General features: G+C 41.6%; 1 protein-coding gene across 1 annotated transcript; it reads right to left on the reverse strand.

Annotated features, from left to right (window-relative positions):
- Positions 1-483: 483 nt before the first annotated feature.
- Positions 484-5,733, reverse strand: LOC133119546 (immunoglobulin lambda-1 light chain-like). Its single transcript, XM_061230056.1, has 4 exons — positions 5,715-5,733; positions 3,556-3,915; positions 2,173-2,526; positions 484-494 (listed from the first exon to the last, which is right to left on the reverse strand). Exons 1-4 carry the CDS (start codon positions 5,731-5,733, stop codon positions 484-486), a joined length of 744 nt encoding a protein of 247 aa, XP_061086040.1.
- Between the last annotated feature and the right edge of the window lie 13,171 nt (positions 5,734-18,904).

An 18,904-nucleotide genomic window follows, 5' to 3' on the forward strand; every position in this document is an offset into this window, starting at 1 on the left:
GTAACATTGAACGACATTTAAACCTTGTGTTTTCTTTAGGGTGAAAAAAATTTGTGATGAGTGACAGATTGTTTCTTCATGCAAAATACATTTGGGGTTGAGGAGTTGAGTGAAAGTGGGCCATTTTTGCCTTAGGACAAGGGGAGTATGCAGAATCTAAAGACTGCACTAGGGTTAAAATGCAAGCACATCAGTGTACAATTTTTGAAGTTTTCATTTGTTTATTTGAAAAAACATTTAAGAATAAGCACCGCTCCAAGAGACTCTTTTAGTTTCTTATGGCAAATTTACAGTTTACAGATACTGCGAAGGAGGACATAAATTGTGATCATTCTTGTGACGAAGATTAATTCTGATGGAAAGCTTCACTCATGGTCTTTAAATGTCACACCTGAATAAACCATTTCTTTCTCTTCCTCCCTCTTCTTCCTCCTCACTTTGGGTTTCTTGGTGGTGAAAGTCAAAGCAGCGTAATTCATCGCTTCATCTTGATGCTAAAAGGAAACATGAGACACATACAGTTACTCCTCATTCCGATGATCATTTTACCAGGATATTCAACACAGAAATTGCTTTAGTTCATTAAAAATATGAAATATAATATTTGTACCTGTTCGCCCGACAAGGACACTTGGTTGTTTGATGCAGCCCCTGTTTGAGTAAAATTATTAATTCATTTATTTATTATTCATTTATTTTATTTAATCTATATTTAACCAGGATAGGCTCATTGAGATTAAGAATCACTATTTTCAAGAGCAACCTGACCAAAATAGGCAGCAGCAAGTCAAAAGTTACTGAAACAAATGCTAAAACAAATTACAATACATGACAACAAATTAAAAATAAGTATAAACCACTAGAGTCTGAAAATAATTGTTCAACTAATGCAACTACTTTAATTATGTGTAATCAACTATGTAAGCAATATTTCCTCTTATTTTTATTATTATTATTATTATTATTATTATTATTATGATTATTATTATTATTGTTATTATTGTAGGGGTGGCCTGTAGCGTAGTCGTTAAGATACATGACTAGGACACGCAAGGTCGGTGGTTCGATCCCCGGTGTAGCCACAATAAGATCCTCACAGCCGTTGGGCCCTTGAGCAAGGTCCTTAACCCTGCATTGCTCCAGGGGAGGATTGTCTCCTGCTTAGTCTAATCAATGGTACATCGCTCTGGATAAGAGCGTCAGCCAAATGCAATTAATGTAATGCAATGATTATTTTAACTGACAATATGTTATTTTATTCATGACAATAAGAGCTGTTTGTTTTCATATAGAGCATCATATTCACCACAGTAGGGATTAAAACTTTTGGTGGTCAGAATAATCTGCACTGTCTTCATACCTTTCGCTCAAGAGCCATTTTATTTTCACAATGAGGGACTGTCACATCACAGCTGCCTCACATATCAAGTGGCTATACTTTAGTTCATGCCAGCTGGTATATATTGGGGCCCATATCAGAAGCTGAAGTTTCATAAATTCAAGTGAGATTTGGCTTTTACATTACATGTGACACTGTATGACTAGATGTGCACATACCTACAGCACAAGTAGTGTGAGACAGTAATCTGTACCGATGGAGTAGCTTTACCTGTTGTTTTGCAGAACTGTACAGGAACTGCAGATAAATATTACTGCATGCTATTCACAAAATGGCCTGACAATATTGTACTCAATTTTCTTAAACTATTTTACACAATCACTTAACATACTGTATTTTCTAAATTCTCTCTTATTGAGTATTTGTAATATTGTCTATGCATCATACTTTTTGATGCAACACAAATTTCATTGTGTATAAGCTGTGAAATAATACATATTACATGTACCACACATTGATACCTTGGTCTCTTACCTTTGCAGTTCTCACAGTTTTTTCTCCTGCTCAGAGCGAGGACAATATGTAGGATCACACTCAACGCCAAAGCTCCCGCCAAGCAATAAAGGAACGCTTCATTTCCTGACGATTTAGAGGCAAAATTCAATTTTAGAATTCTTCACAAGTTGCATTAACCTTTCAAGATCGGAGATCACAAATACGTGATTAGAATGTCCTTAAGTGAACATTGTAATGTACAGTAGATGCACAATAACTCCTTTGTCTTCAATGTCTTTTAAAAACAAAATTTCCCAATGTGCCTGTTTTGTTCCTACCCTTGAAGTCCAGCTTGGTCCCGTTCCCAAACAGGATCTCCCCACAAGTGGCCACAGCACAGTAGTAAGTCCCAGCATCAGAGAGGCTGAGGTTCCTCTTGGGGAAGTTGTAGACACAGCTCTGTGTGGGAGACACAGTCCCAGAGCTCCTCTGGCACTCATCACTCCTGTGTCCATGGGTGTGAATGATTCCTGGAGGGGACTCTCCTGAGCCCGGTCTGAACCAGTGCACACTGTGTTCTCCTGCACAGGTCTCAGAGTGTACTGTACACTGCAGAGTCACAGAGTCTCCTGGCTGCACTGACTCAGACTCGGGCTGCTGCAGCACTACTGTCCTGCTCTGGGACTCTGGCCCTGTCAAAAGTTAGCACTCATTACACTCAATACAGAATTGTCCTTTGGATTCCACTGTGTAAGGTTTACATTTAAATGCAGTCTGGCTGTGTATTATTGTAGGTTATACAGAGAGCTGAAGATGACTCCACCAATTATAATATAAAGTGCAGCATGTTTTTGCACATATGTGTGATTCAGATGCAGTTTGTGCACTAGAAATGATCACGTCTATAAGCAATGTTATGTGAAAAAGGCTATTGATTAACTACATGCATTTTAGTATACTAGAAACTAAAACCATTGCATTAAATACATTTTTAAAATTATATTCAAATGAAGCAATTCATTTTTAATGCTTCAATGTTTTCCACTAATATCTCTACAAAAGATTACAGGGATACACTGCACACACTGAAACTTAATAAGATAAACAAGAAAGAAATGCAATTTCTTCAATCAGTTTTGAATGCTTTCTTTTTTATTCAAAAAATGTAAAAGCTATTAAATTTTCTAAAACTTCTTTGTAATATACAGCATGCAAACCATCATACATCATCAAACAATGTACATCACAAAATAAGAGTAATCAGTCCGATTCTATATTAGTCACAATAATTAATCCCACAAATCTTCAACATCTTCATCACTAGGGCAATTTCAGTGAATGCGTTTTGAGTGATTGATTTCATGTTCAAAGAAACAATGGGCTACAGCTGATGCGCCAGCAAAGAACAATGAGGAGAACCAACAGGACCCGACCGGACCCGGGTAGATTTTATATTTTTACTTTTTTATTCTTATTTTTCATATTTTCTCATTGTGACGTGTCATGGATTCATAGCTGAACGATAGATGAGTATTTCAATTTTCCAAATCTGCGCTTATCTCATTTTTGACCAAAATCGAATCAAACACAGGTTTTTTGTCAGATAAATTGAACCGATACTGAAGTATTGGAAAAAAGAAGCATAACTTCAATTTATAACGTAGAATGACAAATTACAATTTCGACAAGTTAAGCTAAGGAAAAATATAATTGATACTTACCCGTCACTATTAATGTACTTCCATTTCCAAAGCTGATTTCACCGAAGAAGTGAATAAAAGTGCAGTAGTATGTTGCTGAATCTGATGGCTCTACATTTGAGACAGTCAGGTTAAAGCTTCCCTCTGCTGTCTTAGCACTGAGACGTGGACTGTTTTTAAACTCATTGAAAAACACAGCATCTGTATCATAGTTCACCATCTTTGTGACATGCTGAGGCTTCTGTCCAAGTGGGTGCTTTATCCAGCTGATCACGGCTGCTCCTCTTCTATCAGAACAGAAACACGGGAGAGTCACGGTGTCTCCAAGCTGAGCTGTCACCACAGCGTTGGGCTGAACTACACTCTGCCCAAGCAGACCACCTGGAATCCAACAGAAAGCAATATTTCAACTTCACTGACAATGGGGGGAAAAAACAAAGCAGAAACACCCACCATTCTCTGTGTACTCTCTGTACACTGCTTAAAATGATTGTAAAATTATTTTTGTCAATAAGTCAGAAACAAGTATACACTTACGCAGTTTGCTGAAAAACATCAGAATAACACAGAGGGCTGCCATCGCTGTATCTGAGCTCTTCTGTCCTTGAGTCTCTCCTCTGGTTGAGACCCTGTTGTACCCTGCACTGTAAAACTCAAAGTGTACAGAGTAGGAGGACTTGAGCTGATCATTTTCCAGTAGGAGGTCACAAGTCAGGGGCAGATATAATTGGCTGTTAAAACATGTTTTGGGTGACAAAGTTTATGTGTGTATGTGTGTGTGTAAATATATGTGTGTGTGAAAGTTTGTGTGTGTGTTTGTGTGTGTGTGTGTGCGTATATGTGTTTATGTGTGTGTGTGTGTGTGTGTGTGTGCCTGTGTAGAGGTTCAAGAATGTATGTGTATGTGTGTGCACATTTGTGCGTTAGTGCGTGTTTATAGGTGTGTCTATGTGTGTGCATGTTTGTGCATGTGTGTGTGTATGTGTGTGTGTGCACATTTGTGCGTGTGTTTGTGCACATTTGTGCAGGTGTGTGTGTGTGTGTGTGTGTGTGTGTGTGTGCACATTTGTGCTTGTGTGTGTGCATATGTGTGTGTGTGCACAGTTGTGCATGTGTGTGTGTGTGTGCACGTTTGTGCATGTGTGTGTGTATATGTGTGTGTGTGCAAGTTTGTGCATGTGTTTGTGTGGGTGTGTGTGTGTGTGTCTGTGTGTGTGTGTGTGTGTGTGTGTGTGTGTTTATGTCATGCAGCACTATGGGCACGTGGCACAGATGAGGGAAGAGGTCGTGCGGTTGTAGTGGGAAAAAACGTTTAATTTTACAACAAAGGTAAAAAGTGGAAACAGTTGTGGTAGAAAGGTATACAGAGAGGTGTGCTGCATGGTGGAAGCAGAGCCAGCGTGCTGTCATGCCCATGAGTCTGTTAGTCCTCTCTGTCTGTGAGGGGGAGGCAAGTTCTGAAACTGAGTTCAAGAACTGCCTCTCTGGGAGGCAAACTGGTATTATCTCATACCTCTTTCACACTAAAGCAATGAATGAGGAACCTGTGTTTGCTATTGCTGTGAATGAGAAAAACCTGTGTCATTTGACCTGGGAGCCTAACCCTAGTCATGACCTGAGATTTATGTGGGTGCATAAGGCACATGACTGGGCTTTGGCATGAAAGGGGGGACATGGGTTGGGCTACTATACTAGGTAAAGTCAGTTAGTTGAACTGATCCTCAATCTTCTCGTGTTTAACTTGGGCAGAAATGATGTTCTGAAGCCTAAACATAATTTCTTCAGCAGTGACATGTTCAGTGGCGGCAGCTAGTTAAGATGAGCCCCAGTGCCCATGGACCCTCCCAAACCAGGGGCCCCAGTGCCCATGGACCATCCCAAACAAGGGGCCCCAGTGCCAATGGGCGCTCCCAAACCACGGTCCCCAGTGCCCACGGGCCCTCCCAAACCAGGGGCGCCAGTGCTTATGGCCCCTCCCAAACCAGGGGCCCCAGTGCCCATTGGCCCTCCCAAACCAGGGGCCCCAGTGCCCATGGCCCCTCCCAAACCAGGGGCCCTGGTGCCCATGGGCCCTCCCAAACCAGGGGCCCCAGTGCTTATGGCCCCTCCCAAACCAGGGCCCCCAGTGCCCATGGCCCCTCCCAAACCAGGGGCCCCTGTGCCCATGGCCCCTCCCAAACCGGGGGCCCCGGTGCCCATGGCCCCTCCCAAACCAGGGGCCCTTGTGGCGCTGCACCTTTATCACCACCACTGGACATGTATGAAAGTACACTTTGGGCACCTGGGTCTTGACTGAATGGTAAGGACCCCATTCTTTCCCAAGAACACAAGAGTTTAAATGGGCCAAACGCATGTTTCGGTACCTCATGTGATCCCTGGCTTTTGTGTCTGAAAGTGGGCTGTCCCGGCTTGAGGAGCAGGGTGCTGAAGTTTCTCCTGGTCCTGCAGGCACTATCCGTGGTTCTGAATGTCCCTGCTGTGGAAAGGAAGAGGAGGAAGCCATATGTGTTGTTGGCACCTCTTTAATCAGATGCCTTTGAAAAACCTACTGATTTAAAAGAAGAGTTTCATAGGAAATATTGATCCTGTCTCACGGTTGATGGCTGAGGACAAAAAAGGCCTTGCAGAGCATGTTGGCCCTAGTAGACCTACTTTGCTGGAACAGGAAGTGAGGTTTTCGAGGGTATTTAATTTCACATCCTGCTGCAGTTGCCCAGGGGTGAATTTTCTAGCATTTCTGAATAAGAGTAGATCAGAGTAATGTTCATCACAGTTTTGATCCTACTCACTGTAAAGGATCATGCAGGATGTCATGAGTTAGGTTTAGGTGTATTTTTAGTCTGCGTCGAAATAGGGGGAGGGATTCAGAGAGAGAGAGAGAGAGAGAGATAGAGAGAGAGAGAGGTATTGATATGATGAGTGATATTCATCATTGCAAGCAGTATATCTGAAGGATGCACACAAGCTTAAAACATTTCTCTAAAACAGCATAATCAGACAAAAATAGTGTCATTCTGAAAAGTTTTACATTGCACACATTTTAGAAGAAAACATATGAATGATGATGAATACAGAATATCAAAGTTAAAAGCCCTCTTTAATTATAGAGGGCAATACCAATCTATTGTCACTAGAATTTAAGCACGGTTTATGCAGGAACAGATTTTTCATTATTTGTATTTTGAAATGTTGTTTGTGCAATGTTTTAAAGCCACTCTTTTCTGGACAGTTGAAAAATGGAAAGGTGTGGTGCCAGTGTGGTTCCAGTGCTGAGAGAGGGAGGTGTGAACACAGCTCTGTAATGCAGGTCAGTCTTCCTGTGTAGCTCTGGTCTGAGTAAAGCTGAATATATAAGGCTGTGGGTGGAAAATAACTGAATCTCCCCTGTCACCACAACAGAACAGTCTGAAACAGACAAACACATTGTGCTACTGATGAAAAAGAGAGCTGTGTGTAAAAGATTTCTGTCAGTTTCTATGAGCTTTTTAGAAACAAGTAAATTTTTGCCTACAACCTAACCCCAATGTCTGCTTGACCCCCATGCTCTTTCTTGATAGCATAGTCTCTTATAACTGCTTGTGCTGGTACTTTTTTGAAGCATTTTTATGCTTCAATGTATCAAATTTAATCAAGAGTACACTTGATCTCAACACAGGCAGTGTATCAGCAAGATGTATCTCCATGTGACATTTACTGCCTGCCTTTTTTACTGTCACCATTTTTCTAGGGTGGTATTAATCAAATAGTCAGATTTTCTCTCCAGATCATCCTTAAAACCACAAAAATGTACTGTGTATTTTTGGGAGATTTTCTGAAAATTATATGAATTTAGGTCATGAGAAGACAGTCAGCAGAAGGACTGAGGAGGATGGGCTCCCCCTTCAGTCTGGATCCATCCAAGCATCAAGTTCCTTGGGATGAACTTCTGTCACCAGGGAGTTTTTTTCTTGCCACTGGTGCCCTAGGCTTGCTCTTATGGGGGTTTAGGTCAGAGTTTTTATAAATGTGTGAATATAAATGCTTTGTTGCAGTTTCTATGAGCTACCTAGAAGCAGGATTAATTTTTAAAGTGTCGGACACATCTGGAATCAAAGTTATCGCAATGGCAGACACACTCTTTCACAATCTCCTATAGCACTGGTATAAGTTAACCTGGAGTGAAAGACCAGTTGGCTTAGCTGAGTACAGTTTCTGCAGTCTAATGAGTTTGACTCTGTGACATTTCTTTATGTGTTATAGTTCAATGTATGAAATGCAATCAAGAGTATGTTCAAAAACATGTAGAAATGTATTAACACTAAAATAACATGCAATTGAAATGTTTGCCATCTTATTTATGTGTGATGGCCATTATACCAGTCTTATACCAGTAATTTTGCACATGAAGAGTAAGACTCAAAGGATGTTATAATCATGCTCAGCTCTCTAAGGTAAATACTTTACTAAAGTCCATTCTGGGTAAGGGCATTACTCTCTTTTTTCTCTAGATTATAAGACCCGGTGAACACAGGAAGGTATATGCCACTGACTCATTCAGTCAGAAAATGCGTCCAGTTCTCTGTGCAGCATCGATAACTGAGAGCACAAGAAAGCTGTCGCTGTGCATACAGGAAGTGCTTTGGCTATTGAAGGTACAGAGAGGGCTCTGGCTGCAGGAGGCCTTGTCTTCAGAAAGCATGTTCAGTAAAACATGCAGAAGAGTACACAGATTCACAGTGACCCTGGCTTAGAAGTGGCAGATTTTGTACTGTATGCCAGACGTGCTGGTGTGGATGTGCAAAGATACATTATCTCCACATGCCTCTCTGCTGTATGTGGAGTAAATATCCCTGTAAAACTTAAAATGAGTGGTATTTATACATTAAGGTGGATTGTGATAGGAATTATGTATGTACCCTGACTGTCTGATCTATGGAAATATCAAAGAAAAAAGCATGAACAATATTTACCATTACAAATAATTCTGCATTAAACTTCATAGAAATATATCATATTTTATTTGTATAGACTATTTTACAGAGGCATTTTCATAAAGATGCTTGGCAGTGGAGCCAGAAAAAGACCACCCCCACCAACAAAAACCTTCCCAGCAGGAATAAAAACACTCAAGTAGTACATGGCTGGGCATTGGCATGAAAGGGGGGACATGGGTTGAGCTACTATACCCGGTAAAGTTAGTTAGTTGAACCGATCCTCAATCTTTGAATGTTTGCACACCACTGTATTTCATGTCTATGATATTATATGAAAAGAGGTCAGGGCAGAATTTGACCTTTCATAAAGAGTTGTGAAATGACACTACTGTCCCCAGCAGAAACTAGGCATATTAACCCTAAAATAAATGGCTCTAGAACAGAATGTATTTTTATCATCGACTCTTTCCAACCCTCAAAAACTACATTCCTTTCTAATCAGTGAATCACTGATGACACATTAGCAGTCTGATCTTGTTTTGTCGTCCTAATGTTTCACTTTTCCATCTCTGTTTAAGATCACATTACTGGCGTTTAGTAGGCTCTTTTACCCAGAGTGACTTCCACAATTCAACATGTGTACAGTTTCATATTAAATATACACTGAAGTCATTCACGTTAACAGCCTTCTCAAAGGTACAAACGCAGTACATGACCTGAATGAGACTCACCTCCTCTTCCCTAACCACTGCACTACACTGCCGCCCTAAACTGTGTAAGATTTAGCAACATTGAACGACATTTAAACCTTGTGTTGTCTTAAGGGTGAAAAATGACCAACCACTATGTTTAATAGCAAATAAAACTCCCTAACTGTTCTTTTTTCAACTTAAAATTTGATGACAAAGTTTGTGATGAGTGACAGATTGTTTCTTCATTCAAAATACATTCGGGGTTGAGGGGTTGAGTGAAAGTGGGCCATTTTTTACCCTTAGGCAAGGGGAGTATGCAGAATCTTAAGACTACACAATGTTTAAAATGTAAGCACATCATTGTACAATTTTTGAAGTTTTAATTTGTTTCTTTGAAAAAACATTTAAGAATAAGCACAGCTCCAAGAGACTCTTTTTGTTTTTAAAGGAAAATTTACAGTTTACAGCTCATATACTGTAATGTGCACCGATGTGAAGGAGGACATGTTTGATAAATTGTGATCATCCTTGTGATGAAGATGAATTTTGATGGAAAGCTTCACTCGTGGTCTTTAAACGTCACACCTGAATAAACCGTGTCTCTCTCCTCCTCCCTCTTCTTCCTCCTCACTTTGGGTTTCTTGGTGGTGAAAGTCAAAGCAGCGTAATTCATGGCTTCATCTTGATGCTGAAAGGAAACGCACTTATGATTTCAGCACATATGATTACAGTATATTCACAGGAGAAATTTTTAATTTTAGGTTTTGATGCAGCCCCTGTTTGAGTAAAATAAAAAGTAAAAATACAAAATAATTAATGCAGTGATTTTTTAAATGAGAAATGATGATGATGAGTATAATTATTATAATAATAATAATAATTATTATTATTATTAGTTTTATTATTTTCCTTTTGTAATTGTTAGGCGTGAAAATGTGTGTAAATGGGGTCAATATTACTCAATGTTACTCAAATCAAGTCAAAATCTGAGAATGGAGTTGATTTAACAGTCCATACTACTGTGCAGAGGTCCCCAAGGCAAATGTTGAACACAGGAATATCATACAGCCTGACCATACTGTGTTAGCCCCTTGTAATACAATGCAGTATGCACTAAAAACAGTTCATGGGCATGCAGTTGTACAGTGTTTAAGTATGTATGCAGCTTACGTTCTGATCTTAGCTTGGCCTTCTGAAACGGTAGATGATGACACATATCATCACAGCGCCAAAAAGAACCCCGGTCCTCAGGATGGACAGCCAGGAAAGGATGGTCACACCTCCTGGGTGAAATAGCATTAACCAATGCATATGCACTTTTTGAAGTAGGATTGCTGTAAAAACTGTATACTGGATTTAAATACTGTATATTTAAAGCTGGGCGGCACGGATGGTGCCGTGGGCAGCACTGCCACCACACAGCAAGGATGTCTTGGGTTCGAATCCCGGTTGGTCGGGGCCTCTCTGTGTGGAGTTTACATGTTCTCCCCGTGTTTGTGTGGGTTTGCTCCGGGTACTCCGGTTTCCTCCCACAGTCCAAAGACATGCAGGTCTAGCTGATGGGAGAGTCTAAATTGCCCGTAGGTATGAGTGTGTGAGTGAATGTTGTATGTGCCCTGCAACGGACTCGCGACCTGTCCAGTGTGTATTGCTGCCTTTCGCCCAATGTATGCTGGGATAGGCTCCAGCCCCCCTGCAACCCTGTTCAGGATAAGCGGGTTAGGATAATGAATGAATTAATTAATTAATATTTAAGGCTTACCCTCAACATCCAGCTTGGTCCCGTTCCCAAACAGGATCTCCCCACAGGTGGCCACAGCACAGTAGTAAGTCCCAGCATCAGAGAGGCTGAGGTTCCTCTTGGGGAAGTTGTAGACACAGCTCTGTGTGGGAGACACAGTCCCAGAGCTCCTCTGGCACTCATCACTCCTGTGTCCATGGGTGTGAATGATTCCTGGAGGGGACTCTCCTGAGCCCGGTCTGAACCAGTGCACACTGTGTTCTCCTGCACAGGTCTCAGTGTGTACTGTACACTGCAGAGTCACAGAGTCTCCTGGCTGCACTGACTCAGACTCGGGCTGCTGCAGCACTACTGTCCTGCTCTGGGACTCTGGCCCTGTCAAAAGTTAGCACTCATTACACTCAATACAGAATTGTCCTTTGGATTCCACTGTGTAAGGTTTACATATAAATGCAGTATGGCTTTGTATTATTGCAGGTTATACAGAGAGCTGAAGATGACTGCACCTATTATAATATAAAGTGCAGCATGTTTTTGCACATATGTGTGATTCAGATGCAGTTTGTGCACTAGAAATTTTACTATACTAGAAACTAAAACCATTGTATTAAATACATTTTAAAAATTATATTCAAATGTGTTGTGTTCTGAATACTCGCCAGTAGGTGGCGAGAACGCAATATGCATCGTAAATATGTAATGCGCAGAAGGAGAGTGAGAGTTGGAGAATAGATAAAATGGAGAATGAATTACCCGTGTAAATTAACCGTGTCTGCATACTACGAAGCATGGCTCTTTCTACACCTTTTTTACACCGTTTTTGCAATGCCCTGGAGAACCTGCTCTGCCTTTCGATACATGGATGAAAATGTTCAACAACTACTTGCTAGTGGTAACAACTAATACAAAGGCATGGCCGGACATTCGTAAACGTGCACTTCTTCTACACTGCCTTGGGACAGCGGGACAGAGAATCTTTTACACACTGCCTGATCAAGGTGAGACATTGGAACAGGCTGTTGCTAGAAACATACTTTATTCCACGTCGGAACATAGTGGCTGAGCGCCATGCTTTCCGAAAACGTGCACAAGCTCCACATGAATCAGCGCTACAGTACATTGCAGCTACATATGAGTTTGCATCCAACTTCGATGAAATGCTGCGTGATCAGTTAGTGGAAAACGTAAACAATCCTCGCATACGTGAGCGACTTCTTTTTGAAACAGACTTAACCTTGCAGAGAGCCATCACATTAGCTACACAGATAGAAGCTGCTAGTGAGCAAGCTAGGTTCATTGCTAGCGATCGCTCAGCGCCTGTGCAAGCTGTGTCTGCTGCAACATCTACACGCCGCAACCCGCTTTTTTCGTCTGCACCGTCTTCATTACCGTCTACCGCTCCTTCTCGTCATACATCCAGCCGAACCTGCTACCGCTACGGAACTGAAAGACATCTTGCAAATGACCCATCCTGCCCTGCTGCCTCAGCTAAGTGTAAGAACTGTAATAAGATTGGACACTTTGCCAGAGTGTGCCGTTCAACACAGACTCGCTCTGTGCGCGAAATGGACGTGCCAGAGGTTCAGATTCTTTACTTACATGATTACAATGCGTCTGATAAAATTCGATGCACAGTTAACATTAAGGCTGCAACTGCTACTACAGTGCCAGAGGAGCTGACTGTGGACTCAGGCTCCTCAGTGTCTATTCTGCCCAAATGCCTTTCCCAAAAGCACTTAAAAGGTGGAGAACTACTACCTCCAACTGCTAAGTTAGTGACCTACTCCCATGCTCCTATTCCAGGTATTGGCTGTTTACCTGTTACTGTGTTCTGGAATAATGCTACATGCAAAACATCCTTCTTCATTGTGGAGTCTGGGACTCCTCTGCTTGGCATGGACTTGACCAATGGCCTGAGTCTGTGCATTAAAGGCTCTACTGTCCAACCTGCCACCCTGATGACCTCTGCTTCTGTGATGGCCACTGCTCCTCTGTCTGCGGCCACTCTTGGCTGCGCGAAAAGGTTTGTGCATGAAGTGAAAGTATCACAGACTGTCACACCTGTACGTCAGAAATTACGTCGCTTGCCCCTATCTGTGTGGAATGCTGTGAGTAGTGAAATCCAGCGTCTGATTGAGAGAGTAGATGCTTCTCCCTGGGTCTCCCCGATAGTGGTTGCACAAAAGAAATCAGGTAATATTCAAACGTGTGTGGACCTGCGTGAGCCCAACAAGGCTGTGATTGTGGACTCCTTTCCTCTTCCACACATAGACAAAATGCTGGGCCTGCTGCACTTAGCTACAGTGTTCTCCACCATTGACTTGGTGCCTACTTCCAGTTGCCATTGCACGAGGAAAGCCGTGACATGACCGCCTTCATTACTCACAAAGGACTTTTCAGATTTTGCCGCGTCCCATATGGACTGGCCTCTGCACCCTCTGCCTTTCAGAAGATGCTGGCCACCATTCTTAAAGGCCTGCCTGACGTTGCTAATTACTTGGATGATGTGATTCTGTGGGGTCATACACCAGCCAGTCATGATGAGACACTGGAAGCTGTGCTACAACAGATTAAAGATGCCGGGCTACAACTGAATACATCAAAGTGCCACTTCAACAGGTCAAGCCTGCGTCTCCTTGGACATACAGTGACTGCTCAAGGCATTCAGCCAGACGAGGACCACATCAAGGCTGTTCTACATGCCCCAGCTCCTACTGATGCAGGCAAGTTAAGGTCATTTTTGGGACTTTTATCATGGTACAACAAGTTTATTCCCAACTTTTCTACTGCTGTGGAGCCACTGCATAACTGCATTCGTCAGGACAGTGGGTTTCATTCATGAAACGTGAGCAGAACGAATTTGTGTGTAAAATGTAGAGGGAAATTTACGGGTTTTTGGCATTCATCAATATTTTAGTAGCTCCGATCTTTTCGTAGCTACTAACAAAATCTACACCTGCTGCTGACCACGCGTAGTGCTAATGTAAATTCAAGAATGCACATAAATAATGCTTGTCACTATTGGAAATTTACATTTTAATTCATATTGCGCTCTGTTATGTAAACAATACGCAGATGCCTTTGAAATACGTGATATGAACATGACAAACAATTAAAAATATGACACATTTAGTTAAATTAGTGGCAATTAGCAGGTTTAAGATCCAGATTAGGTTCATGATTGTGAATTATCTTTGTAAATCGACTCAATAGATTACACATTCTTTGTGATGCATTTGCTTACATAAACCGGAAAAACTTTCATTCCGTTAATGCGCAACTGATCTGTGATGCAAAGTGTATGTTGTTAAACGTTGTGGCACGGTGGCCTGGTGGGACACATGATGCATTTATCCTGCATAATAGCGCAGTTGGCACGCGTTTGGAGGATGGAGCTGTGAGGAACGGCTGGCTCATTGGTAAGAATATAGCCTGCCTATACAATTGCATGTGTGTTTTATATATGGACTTACCCTTCTATATCCATAGGGGATAGGGGTTACCCACTGACGCCGTGGCTTATGCCCCCACTGACCAACCCGCAGACACCACAGGAGCTGGCATACAATGAGGCACACGCTGCTACTCAGGCCGTTGTGGAGCGCACAAACGGGGTCTTGAAGGCAAGATGGATCTGCCTGGACAATAAAGGTGGTACCCTTCTTTGTGCAAAATAATATTAGCCTGTTGTGTCCTGCACAATGTGGCCATTAAACAGGGCCTTCCCCTGCCTGAAGTCCCCAATGCAGAGGAACGACTGCTTCCGGAACCAGCTCTTGGGCCTCGAAATGCGGCTGCTATACAGCGACTTGTAGAGCAATTTTAAGGTAAGTGTTGCTAAGACTGAATAAACTGCACATTTTAGGCCGACAAGCTTTGCAAAAAGTTAGTTTCATTTGTATTTTGTTTTATATTTATATACAACATCCTGTTTCAGTAGGCTACCTCAGTTCATTTTCATGTCATGCTCTTTAAAATGTATACAAATAGGCTATATTTAATTATCAGAGTAAAAGAGAGTAGCTTGATTATCTTGTAGTAAATAAGTGTTTTCCCAGGATAAACACAGACATCACACAATACTGACAACATAACACTTTATTGTTGAGGACGCAAAAGTGCCTTGCAGATTTCCTTCAAGCTGGTGTTAATTTCTTTATGAGGGACGTGTTGATTTGGTTGACTGCTGCAAGTAGACTTTCTTGATTCCTCAGGACCTCATCCGTAAGGACAGCCTCATCCGTAAGGACAGCTGGATCACCTCTTCGGCCTTGGTACCTGGGTGCAGCAGGAGCAGCAGCAGCAGGTGGTGGAGCCACATCATGGGAGGAGCACTCGCCAGCTAGAAATATGACACAACGTTTGTTTTTTTTGGTTTTATGTGTGGCTCTTTTTTCATTTGAAAGAAACATTAAATAAATCTTATTTGAAAAATGTTTAATTTACGTTGGCTGCAGACTGACTTATTTGGAGCTGTGCAGTATAAAACAGAGCTTTAGGCTATTAAGATTCAAATAATTTGAAGAATTGAATGTTATCCGTATCCTTTCTTGAAATGGCTCAACATTCCGACACTGATATCCATTACGCACCATTACGCACAATATAACATTACTGGTTTCCCGTTTCCACTTCATTCAATCCGAAGAGAAACCCCCACAAATGTTCTGTTTGTTTGGTGGGACTGTATGACCTAGGTTAAACTATACTAACCACTAAGCTATCAGTGATGGTTTTCAAAATGTATTATGATACAACAATTATCACCTTACCATCTGGGTTTGATGTTGTCTCCAGTGGAGGTATGTTGGTGTCTCCGTCAGGTATAATTCCTGACAGAGAGGTCTCCCCAATAATGCCAGCGATGCGCTCGTCAGCAGGTGATATTTGTGCCTGTGAGCCTCCTCCTCCTGTGGCTGATGCATGTTTTTTTTGTGCGCTTATGCATTTCTTTGCCTCCAGTTTCATGTCAAACCATTTACGTTTAACCTCGGATATGGTTCTATTGTCTACAGAGGCAACATTAACAGCATCTGTCACCTCCTTCCAGGCCTTCGCTTTGCCTGTCCCTGTCACAACACCACTACTGATAGAAGAAAATAAAATATTTTTTCTTGACTCCACTTCACCCAAGATGATTTCGATCTCCGCTTCGGAAAAGTATTTTTTTCTTTCCGTTTCCTTGTTTGCGCCATGATGACTGACCGGTCGACTGGATGCGTCTACACCTCCTTATATGGTAATCATTGTCTATTCATGGGCGGGGATTTATGCTAATTGCTGATTACCGGGAGCGCGCTTTCACTTTACGATGGATTGGCATTCATGATCATACACACGTGTTTACGATCAGATCTGAGTTTCCCGCGGCGTTCATGAATCCGGAGTAGGTTTTTAGTAGCGTGGACGTTTACTACTTGATTTACTAACGTTTCATGAATGAGACCCAGTGAGTTTAGCTGGTCAGAGGATGCACAGCGCAGCTTCCAGACTGTTCAACCCTGACCTCCCTACTATTGTCTCCACTGATGCCTCTGACTACGGCCTTGGTGCTGTTCTCCGTCAGATCCAGTCTGACCACACTGAGCCCACTGTTGCATTTGCAGTCCTGCTGAACGCAAATACTCAACAGTTGAGAAAGAAGCCCTTGGATGCGTTTGGGCTGTAGAGAAATGGATAACCTGCCTGTGGGGACGGCGAGTTTGTGGCACGGCCGTTGGGCCCTTGAGCAAGGCCCTTAACCCTACATTGCTCCAGGGGAGGATTGTCTCCGGCTTAGTCTAATCAACTGTACGTCGCTCTGGATAAGAGCGTCTGCCAAATGCCAATAATGTAAAAAAAAATGCATGTGAGATGTTTAAGGTCATGCATTTTGCTCTGTATTACTACTAATATTCTGAGTGCTAAGGTTATGCACTATTATCTACTAATCATTCTTATTGCTGGTGATATACACTGTTGTTAACCCCATGCTAGTTACTGGTAATATTGTTTACGTAAGGGGGGAATGTTGTGTTCTGAATACTCGCCAGTAGATGGCGAGAACGTAATATGCATAGTAAATATGTAATGTCCAGAAGGAGAGTGAGAGTTGGAGAAGAGATAAAATGGAGAATGAATTACCCGTGTGAATTAACCGTGTCTGTTTATTCATTAGTTTATGTATCTACAGTAGCCTAACTTTAGTTCAGTCTTTACACATGCAAACATAACAAAATTAAGCAATTCATTTTTAATGCTTCAATGTTTTCCACTAGAGCAGAAATGGTTAATATCTCTACAAAGGATGACAGGGACACACTGCAACTTAATAAGATAAACAAGAAAGAAATGCAATTTCTACAATCAGTTTTGAATGCTTTCTTTTTTTATTAAAAAAATGTAAAAATTTCTAATTTTCTCAAACTTCTTTGTAATATACATCATGCAAATCATCATACATCATTATTCAATGTACATCACAAAATAAGAGTAATCAGTCATCCAATTATATTTTAGTCACAATAATTAATCCCACAAATCTTCAACATCTTCATCACAAGGGGAATTTCAGTGAATGCATTTTGAGTGATTGATTTCATGTGCAAAGAAACAAAGGGCTGCAGCTGATGCAGCAGCAAAGAACAATGTGGAGAACCAACCGGAAATACGAGCGGACTCGACTAGATTTTATATTTATATTTTCATTTCATATTTTCTCAGTGTGACGTGTCATGGATTTATTGCCAAACGATAACATGTCAATCCTCCAAATGGACAGGCTACACCAGCAGAAGAAGTATTAAGTCTAAAAAAAGTCTATTCAAGTGCTCACTGACTATATACACGTAGCCTTTAAGATGTTCAGCAAATGGCAGCTCTGCTTTTGGTGAAAGCTTCACCATGAAGAGTTCATACTGTAAAAATCTATTTTATGGCAAGACTTGGCAAGCATAACTTCATTTTATAACGTAGAATGACAAATTAAAATTTCGACAAGTTAGGCTATGGAAAAATAAAATACGTTTCATGCTTACCCGTCACCATTAAGGTACTTCCATTTCCAAATCTGATCTCATTGAAGAGGTGAATAAAAGCGCAGTAGTATGTTGCTGAATCTGATGGCTCTACATGTGAGACAGTCAGGTTAAAGGTTCCCTTTGCTTTCTTAGCTCTGAGACGTGTACTGTTTTTAAACTCATTGAAAAACACAGCATCTGATTGATAGTTCACCATCTTTGCGACATCCTGAGGCTTCTGTCCAAGTGGATGCTTTATCCATCTGATCGTGGCCGCTCCTTCCATATCAGAACAGAAACACGGGAGAGTCACGGTGTCTCCAAGCTGAGCTGTCACCAGAGCGTTGGGCTGAACTGCAATTTGCCCAAGCAGACCACCTGGAATCCAACAGAAAGCAATATTTCAAATTCACTGACAATGGGGGCAAATAACAAAGCAAAAACATCCACCAATCTCTGTGTACTCTCTGTACCCTACTTAAAATGATTGTAAAATGATTTTGGTCATTAAGTCAGAAACAAGTATACACTTACAGAGTTTGCTGAAAAACACAAGAATAACACAGAGGGCTGCCATCGCTGTATCTGAGCTTGTCTGTCCTTGAGTCTCTCCTCTGGTTGAGACCCTGTTGTACCCTGCACTGTAAAACTCAAAGTGTACAGAGTAGGAGGACTTGAGCTGATCATTTTCAAGTAGGAGGTCACAAGTCAGGGGCAGATATTATTGGCTGTTCAAACAGGTAATTTATTGGGTGACAAAGTTCTGCGTACAAACATTCTCAGTGCAACAAGAGAAAACGCTATTTCCAGTTTGATTATTGTGATTATTTGTGAAAATACACAGTTAATACTTTACGATAATACTATGAATTAAAATTAACATGGTAATGAGAGTGGCTGTTGGTTCAGCCTTTTAACTGTAAAAAGGGCATCATCAGCTCCAGTGTGGTTGGATTAGAGGAGGGAGAAGTGTGTCTTTCACTGAAGCAACAGCTCCACATCCACCAAAGCTGGGCTTCCTCAGGC

The sequence above is a fragment of the Conger conger genome, unplaced genomic scaffold (assembly GCF_963514075.1).
Source record: "Conger conger unplaced genomic scaffold, fConCon1.1 SCAFFOLD_66, whole genome shotgun sequence".
In the NCBI taxonomy this organism is placed as follows: domain Eukaryota; kingdom Metazoa; phylum Chordata; class Actinopteri; order Anguilliformes; family Congridae; genus Conger; species Conger conger.